At 41.4% G+C, this 9,104-nt stretch overlaps 2 protein-coding genes across 2 annotated transcripts in view; one reads left to right on the top strand and one right to left on the bottom strand.

The window, feature by feature from the left end:
- Positions 1-1,021: 1,021 nt before the first annotated feature.
- On the top strand, positions 1,022-2,063 carry LOC126499303 (FUN14 domain-containing protein 2-like). The gene has a single exon (XM_050138464.1). The coding sequence runs from the start codon at positions 1,182-1,184 to the stop codon at positions 1,734-1,736; it is 555 nt and encodes a 184-aa protein (XP_049994421.1). The 5' UTR covers positions 1,022-1,181; the 3' UTR covers positions 1,737-2,063.
- A 3,077-nt stretch (positions 2,064-5,140) lies between these two features.
- Abhd18 (abhydrolase domain containing 18) overlaps positions 5,141-9,104 on the bottom strand; it is a 37,934-nt gene continuing 33,970 nt past the window's right edge. Inside the window, exons 11-12 of the mRNA XM_050138328.1 lie at positions 7,922-8,108; positions 5,141-7,496 (exon numbers count right to left, since the gene is read on the bottom strand). Coding sequence (XP_049994285.1) covers positions 7,445-7,496; positions 7,922-8,108 — 239 coding nt within the window. The 3' untranslated portion in view covers positions 5,141-7,444. The remainder of the gene's footprint in view (positions 7,497-7,921; positions 8,109-9,104) is intronic.

The following is a 9,104-nucleotide window of genomic DNA, read 5'->3' as shown; positions in this document are numbered from 1 at the left end:
CCCCCCCCCCCCCCCCAGTGCTGGGATTAAAGGCGTGCGCCACCACCGCCTGGCCAACATTTTTCTTTGTATAGTATACAGTTTAACCCACAGTTAACTGAACTGGCACTTTACTTTCTTCTTAGGACTGGACCAGCAAAGCAAGCTGTGCATACTTTCTCACAGTTCTCATGACCAAATACTAGATTGGTCATGAGTTACTAGATTCGCCTTAGGCTATCACAAAAACTGTCAAGCTCACAGCTTTGCATTAGCCTATTTCTACGAACATCTTTCCAGTAACAGTCCTAGGTGAAGAGTTGCAACTGTCTAAACCACAATTCTGCAATCAGAATCACTTCTGTGAAGACTCTCCTAGTAAACAACACAATATTGTGCAGCAAGCCTCTTAACCAATGATTTTTTTGTTTCAAAACAACCTATATGCACTTCTATTTGCCTTAAAATTTTTAACTTGTCTGCAGAGATGGCTTAGCAGTTAAGAGCACTGACCGAACTTCCAGAGGTTCTGAGTTTAATTCTCAGCAACCCCATGGTGGCTCATAATCATCTGTAATGAAGTCTGGTGCCCTCTACTGGCCTTCAGACACACATGCAGTCACAGAACACGGTATACATAATAAAAAAATAAATCTTTCAAAAAGAAAAAGTGAACTTATCTCAGTCTCTTTAGAGTACACATATCCTAGGTTGTAATCACTTGCATAGTTCCAAGTAAATTCACTTCTTTGAGAGTGTCTCTGCTATTAAATGTAAAGAAGTAACACTTCTTATGTGAAATCATTCATTTGAATTTCTTGTAAAATGCTTCTGGTTGAATGTATACAACAAATATTTGTGGTAATACCTTGAAATTTACTTTTTAAAGGCTTGGTTGTACTTTGTAACAAATCTTGTCTTTAGCTTGAGTATTCAATTGAAATCAATTTTTTTTTGCAAACCCCAACAAATCTTTCAACTAGTATTTACAATATACTTTACTTTTCCAGTCTAATAAATATGGAACACCGAGTGAGTTTTAGCCTTTTCTGATCCTTAGAACACGCAGTTTGATAAAGGCCAAGGTGGCTTTATGACGTAGCTCCCCCTGAAGAAAAGCTGAGGCGCATGCTCCACCTGCCCTCTTTCCCCTCAGCCGTGGGAATGGATACATCTGCCCACATGCGGAAGGTCAGCAGGCCATGACAACGACCACAACCACCACCAACGTAACCGCAAAGCGCTCTATCTCCTGCCCTACTGACCCTCTGCGGCTGTCCTCTCGCAACTCGCAGCTCACAGAGATGGCCACGAACAGTCAAGAGCACGTTGATGCTTATGAGGCATTGGATCTTACAGAATTTGGCAAAAACCAGCCTTGGTGGCGCAAACTTTTTGGGCAGGAGACACGGTCTGCGGGCGAGAAGTACAGTGTGGCAACCCAGCTCCTGATTGGCGGCATCACGGGCTGGTGCACTGGCTTCATATTCCAGAAAGTTGGAAAGCTGGCTGCCACAGCGGTGGGAGGGGGCATTATTCTCCTTGAGCTCGCAAACCATACTGGCCACATCAAAGTTGACTGGAATCGCGTAGAGAAGGACATGAAAAAGGCCAAGGAACAATTGAAGATTCCGAAGAGGGCACAATTACCAACTGGGGTCAAGAGCAAAGCTGAGGAGTTGGTGTCGTTCATAAAGCAGAATGTATTAGTAACTGGAGGATTTTTTGGAGGCTTTGTGCTCGGTATGGCATCCTAAAGGGGTATCACTCCACTCCCACGGTTCAGCAGCCTCTGTACACCATCGTAGAAAAATCCAGAGGCTTTCCACTTCCTCTTCATGCCTGCCCTCCTCCCTGTTGTAAATCTGAACAGCCTCCATGCGCATCTGCCCATGCAAGTTAACACAGGTCCTCCCATGGGCTCGACAAGCCACAGGGCAGCGCACTCTCCATCTGGAGGTCAACAGGAATGGTCCTTCCCCCGTGTGTAGAACCTGCCCCAAACCATCTTTAAGATCTGTCTCTAACAGTCGAGCTGGAAGAGCGCTATGTGGAAAGAACTGAACATATCTGACTTTGAGCATGGGAAGAAAGTAAAGCAGGGACAGTTGTGGGAGTACCACCTGCTAGTCAGCTACTTTAGGGGGACAGTCTCCTTACAGAACTTTACAAGGAAATTGATGCTTTCTTTTGCTCTGGACAACTACTCCAGCAAGCTGTAATTATAGCTCTCTTAGTTTGGAACTCAGAAGTGTGACTCTCTTCAAAAAGGGCCATAATCTAAATCCCTGAAAGGTTCACTAAGACCTGTTTGTTTTTCTTTTTTTTGGGAGGGGGGGAGTAGGGTAGGGTGGGCCTAGGGCCTTGCTCCTACTACTCGTACTAGGCCAAGGGCTACCACTGAGCTATATTCCCAGGCTTTTGGGTATTTTTCATTTTGAGAGGTCTCACTAAATTGCTCTCACTGGCACTTGACAATCTTATGTCTCAGCTTCCCGTGGAGGTGGGATTACAGGTCCAAGTCCCCGGGAACAGCTTCCCCAAGACCTTAAGAAAGAACTGAAGAATGCATCTCCGAGTCTCCTTTGCCTCTTCTCAATCTTCTCATTTGCTTTTCCTCCCAGGATTAGTTTGCCATAACCCATCTAGCTGGGCTTTCTACTTCAGGACCTCGACTACTTCAATCAAACGTCAACTGGAGGAAATTTTCACCTAGACGCTTCAAGAAGAATCTGCTTTCAGGCCTAGGTCTGGGGCACAATTTCTATATTTGCAACTGTAGGATTGATTCACATTTTGTGCTTTGTCAACCAGAGGACCAGCTCAGTTCTGGGGGGGCATCCACACAGTTCATCTCACACGGACTTTGCTCTCGCCATACAAATCAGAAACAGCACTGACTTCTTCATGACCAGGTGGAGAGAGAAGAGGGCCCTAGGGGTCCAACACCTCTGCAGAAAGGGCGAGTGTGTGAGTGCAATCAGTGTTTCCATTGCCTGTTGGTCAGAAGGTAAAAATCATGGGTTCTGCCCAAACTCAACACTGTGAGCAACGGAAAACGATAATCGTAAGGATTACCTTGGAAACTGTGTGCTACACGGGAAGAAGAAACGGTTACTTCTCTGCCTTTGAGTATGTCCTTTGAGTATGTCTGGGTTTCCACCTTTAATACCAGGATTAGATCTTCATATTTCTACCAATGGGGGCGGGGGGGGGGGGGGGGGGGGAACCCTACTAAAACCACAAACTCCATAGACCTGAGCAACAACCACTTGTTTATAAGCCAATTGGGTCTTTACAGTTTAAATTACGTTTACATTCTTCCGTTCACTTTAAACTCTTACTTAAAAAAACCAACCCTTCTTAAGGAAAATGTCAATTAGTACTTTGTTTTCTTTCGTTTTTTAAAGTCATTAAACAAATGGTAAATAAAAATTGTTTTTTGTGGTTTTCTTTTTGAAACAGGATCTCATATAATTCAGGCTGATCTCAAATCATCTTGTAGCTAAGGATGACCTCAGGAGCACTGGTATTAAAGGCACATGCCACCGCGCCTGGTGGCTTTACTTTTTTTTTTTTTTTTGGCTTTTCTCTTCTTATGTAAATATGTTCACCTTTATGATACTCATTCATTTGTTATTGTTTTGCAGCAGCTGGAGCCTCCCCAATGCTAGCACTCTACCTCTAGTCCACCTGTTTATACATGGCTCCTGAAGGGGACTAGTTGTCTTACTGGACAGCTGCTTCCACCCCAAGGAGATCATCATATTGTAAAGGTGACAGGAAACAAGTCAGCGCTGCATTGGCTACGTGGCTTGGGCATGGACACTGTGGCCCTGCTCAAAGCCTGTGCACCGTACAGGGATAAACTATAAATGGCTTTCCCCCTTCCTCCACACCCCTGGGGATATTGAACCCAGGTTTTGAGCATGCTAGGAAAACACTCTAAAAGTGAAAAGAATACTTTGTGAGACATGAAAATCATATGAAATTCAAATTTCAGTTGTAAAAGTTTGAACACAGCACATCGCTGGAACACAGTCATGTTGACTCATTTCCGCGGGTCCTTTGGCTGCTTTACACTACCCAATTAGTGTAGTCACAATAGAAACCATACGTGGTACTGTCATCGCTTTGTGTTACTGCAACATGGTGAATATGGAGAGTAATGGGGTGCAATTTTATAAAAACCCACTGAAAGGTCCAACTAAAAGCATTTGCTCCAGACACTCAGGAGGGAGAGGCAGGAGACTTCTTTTCTTTTTAAAGATTTATTTATTTATTTATTATGTATACAGTATTCTGTCTGCTTGTATGCATACAGCGAAGGAGAGGGCACCAGATCTCATTACAGACGGTTGTGAGCCACCACATCATTGCTGGGAATTGAACTCAGGACCATCTAGAAGAGTAGCCAGTGTTCTTAACCTCTGAGCCATCTCTCCAGCCCTCAAGGTAGGAGATTTCTGAGTAAAAGCCAACCTGGTCTATAGTTAGTTCCAGGCCAGCCAGGGCTATATAGTAAAATTAAGTCAACCTGCGCAGATATTCTCAGAGCCAAGATGTCCTGGTAAAAGAGCCATGACACATGAGCATTTGCAAAAGGTTTCGATGATATGGAGCAAAACTTTGAAACAAATGTGAATTATCTTCTTCAAAAAAATAATTCCAGCCTGGTGGTGGTGGCGCACGCCTTTATTTATTTATTTATTTATTTTGGTTTTTCGAGACAGGGTTTCTCTGTGCCTTTGGAGCCTCTCCTGGAACTAGCTCTTGTAGACCAGGTTGGCCTCAAACTCAGAAAGATCCGCCTGCCTCTACCTCCCAAGTGCTGGGATTAAAGGCGTGCGCCACCACAGCCCGGCCCTTTTTTTTTATGTTTACTATTTTCAACATAATCACATCTAAGTTAAAGGACGCCAAGACAAACATGGTATGCCAGAGTGCTTATTCTCCTGGTATTGAATGGAGTAAAACCTGGCTCTGAGGAGACACTAGCATACTGATACTGTGTCAGAGCTTCCTTGACTCATTCCTACCTTACCACATGGGTATGAGAGCTAAAGGCAAACCCAATTAGCTCAGGTTTGGACACACGAATCAAACGATAAATGCTTCTGGTAGTTGGAATAATACTTCTTTAAAAAGAAAACAAAGCAAATAACTTCTAAAATAGATTTTTATTATGAAATATAAATTTGGAAATATCTTAAAAATTCAGTTATAATGTTAATATACATTAGAGAAAGCACCACATTAAAATACATTGATAAAATCTAATTACAACATTGGCAAATCATGAAGTCTAACCATCAGGGGTCTTTAGAGCTGAGTAGTAGTTACTTACATATAAGAAGTCTGCTAGCAGAATTGGGAATCCACACCTATTATGCACACCAGAAAAACTGGGTCAAACTGGCCTGTGAAAACTAGTACCCTGCAACTCTGGTCTGATTGAATCTATAGTATTTATAGACCTAATCCACAAAGTGTCAGGAAAATGGCAGGCAGGACTTCTTTGAAAATACATTAATTTCTCAAAGAATATATATAACGTGTGTGTATGAATGCTTGTATCTAAGCTATTATTATGCTGAGTGGGCTTAAAGAAACGTGAAAAAAAGGTATTTTTTTCTTTCTGAACTAATCAGCTTAGGCAGTTTTGTGAATGAAGGATGAAAATGAATTTATTTATTTGAGACAGATAGTCCTGAGTGGTCTGGGAACACACTAAGTAGACCTTATCGGCCTGGAACTTGTGACTGATCCTTTACCTCCCAAGTGCTGGAATTACAGGCATGTCCTGCCAGTGACACACAGTTCTTCCTTTTTTTTTTCCTCTGTTGAGATAAGGTTTCTCTGTGTATCTCTGACTGTTCTGAACGGCTTGGCAGACCAGGCTTGCCTTGAACTCTGCCTCCCAGAGCTGGGATTAAGGGTATGTCCCACCATGCCTGACTCTGCACCCAGTTCTTAAAAAATAAAAATTCTAAAATAGTCTAAGAATTAATAAAAATATCAAATTTTCATTATTTTACTAGTAGAAAAACTACATACCACAGAATGTTTTTAATAAATGCATATGTGAAGAAAAATGTTGTTTTTGGCTGAAACTATGTTCAGAATCCAAAGAAATTCTCTCACTATATGCATGATAGAATGGTGTAATACATTTAATCTCTTATTTTATTTATTTATTTTTTTAAAAAAGACAGACAGGTTTTCTCTGTGTAGTCCTGGTGGAATTCACTCAGTAGACCAGGCTGGCCTCCAGCTGAGAGATTGGCCTGCCTCAGCCTCCAGAGCACTGGGATTAAAGGTGTGCACAGGTTTTATTTAAAGGATCATTTTGTCCTGGAAGTCAAAAGTAAAAGTTCTAGTCTGAATATACGAAATTGTTGTAGCTCTAACAGCTTTACTGTGTTGTATGTGAAAGTCCAAGTGTCCAAGAAGCAACTACTTTTCCATCACTGACTCCACAGTAAAAATGTTTAAACAGCTGTCGGGAACCTTAGGAACAGACATTAGAATGGCGCAGCATCTTTAAAAAGCTGCCAAAGGCATGTTAATATCCACCTATGCACAGGCTTTAAAGCTACACAGAAACCCTGGCTTGAAAAAAAGAAAAAAAAAATCCACATATCTCCATTAAACTTAAATTTAAGAGCAATAAAAGATTTCAAGCAAACACATTTTAATATTACCTTTTAAACATTCTTGCTCAGAGAAGTTTATTATCAGCACCATATATCTATCCATATAAATCCCATTTAAAAAGTCAGCAGCTTTGAAGATATGAGCTACCATGCCAGCCATATTTTTTTGAGACAGGGTCTCGCGTAGCTCAGGCTGGCCTCAACTTTGCTCTGTAAAGAACAATGATGGGACTCTTAACCCTCTTGCTTTCACTTCTCAAATGCTGGGATTGCAGTTTGTACACAGAGGCACAGCTCAGCAGTCAGGATAGTTTTCATAATTCAAAGGTAACACTGATTTACACATCTTAGGTATTTCTATGGCAGTAAATTACCTAAAGTTGAAAGCTAGATTATAAACTCACTACATAGACAAAAAGGAGGAACACAGGTTTTAAGATCAAGTTAACAGCAAAAAATGCCATATAACAGTATACAGTACATATGTTATATAATCTTAGTTTCAACAATTCTATTAAAAGCCAATAGGGTTCCTATTTATTCAGAATCAATAAATTATCCATAATTAAAATGTTTTTATAAATATTAACAACAGATGTCATATTGGACATATGAGATTTTCAAGAGTAACAAACACTTCAGGATTGTATGATTCAAGTACTGCTTTTACATTAATAGAATCTACAGTTGGTAACTGACCCATAACACTGGCACAGAGACTATATGGCAGCAATCAGGTAAGTACTGCTGTCTGCTTGTTTTTCACATCATCGTAGGGTGAACGCTTTTAGTAGGATCCATTGATCCGATTAGTTAGCATATTTATGAAGGAAACGTTCAAAGGCATCATAGATGGCTTGTCTAAAATAAAGTGAAAAGAAATAATCAGTCATTGACAAATATGAAGGACAGATAACTATTGTATTTCTAAAATGATCTCTGGTTAAAACTATCTGATAAGATAGACTTCTGGTATCTCTAGAGGACAAAATAAGAGAACAGTATAGGAGAAATCCTTCTAAATAAGATTTAAAATATTTGTCTTTTTTGTTTTGGTTTTTGTTTTTTGGAGACAGGGTTTCTCTGTAGCTTTGGAGCCTGTCCTGGAACTAACTCTTGGAGAACAGGTCTGCCTTGAACTCACAGAGATCCGCCTGCCTCTGCCTCCCGAGTGCTGGGATTTAAGGCATGCGCCACCACTGCCCGGCTTCACATATTTTTTAAGCAAAAAAAATATTCCCCTGAACAATCAACAAATAAATACCAATTTAGAGGAATCATCTTACCTGAAGAGTCCTTGTTTAAAGAGATAAGCACTGATGTGACCCCCTTCTAGGTACCGGATTTCACAACCAGGCCAAATTTCTTGCAGGCTTCGAACTCCTGTCCGTGGAATATAGGCATCCTCTTTGGCTTGTACCACTATAATGAGGCTTGGGTCAACTGGAACTAAGTATAGAATTTTGATGCATTAAAAAGTGCTTTGAATTTTGCATAAATACCTAAAATATATTACCAAACAAAATGCACCATATATGAGTCTTTAATCCTAGCTACTTGGAAGGCTGAGGCAGAGAATTGCAAGTTCGAGACCAGTATGAACAACAGAGATCATGTCTTAGACCCTAGGGAGGTGGTTTTGTTAGTGTAGTACTTGCTGCACAAGTTTAGATCCCCAGAACCACGTTAAAAGCTGGATACAGGGCTTCACTTATAACCTCTGGGGACGTAGACATTGACAAAGCCAGTCTAGTGGAATTTGGTAAACTCTAGGCTTAGTGAGAAAGCTTGTCTCAAAAAATTAGGGTGGAGAGTGACTGAGGACGACACCTGTGTTGACTTCTGGCTTCCACATGTATGTGGACATATAGATGAACATGCATACTCAAAAGAGAAAAACACTATGCCACGGTACCACAATATTCATTTCATAAAAATGAAGCACTTCTTTTTTTTTGGTTTTGTTTTGTTTTCAAGACAGAGTTTCTCTATGTAGCTTTGGAGCCTGTCCTGGAATTCACTCTGTAGAGCAGGTTGGGCTTGAACTCACAGAGATCTGCCTGCCTCTGCCTCCTGAGTACTTGGATTAAAGACGTGCACCTGATGTGGGAGTGTCATATCAATCTGTTGATTTCATTGGCTGAGCAATAAAGAAACTGCTTGGCTGGCCCTCATAGGTTAAAGCATAGATGGGAGGAGAAAACAGAATAGGATGCTGGGCGGAAGAGGAAGTGAGGTCAGACTCTGCTCTGCTCCCAGAGAGACGCCATGCTCAGCTCTCCTGGGTAGACGCAACGATGGATGGAGACTAGAATCTTCCCGGTAAGCGCACCTTGGGGTGCTTACACGCATTATTAGAAATGGGCTAGTCCAGGTGCGAGAATTAGCCTGTAAGGGCTAGAGTTCATGGGCCAAGCAGTTCTTAAATGAACACAGTTTGTGTGTTGTTATTTCGGGCATGAGCTAGCC

This window comes from Alexandromys fortis, unplaced genomic scaffold (genome assembly GCF_014885135.2).
Source record: "Alexandromys fortis isolate MF-2015 unplaced genomic scaffold, M_Fortis_MF-2015_v1.1 scaffold_15, whole genome shotgun sequence".
Lineage (NCBI taxonomy): Eukaryota > Metazoa > Chordata > Mammalia > Rodentia > Cricetidae > Alexandromys > Alexandromys fortis.
The sequence above is the reverse complement of the archived record's forward strand: the minus strand, read 5'-3'. Positions and strand labels throughout refer to the sequence as shown.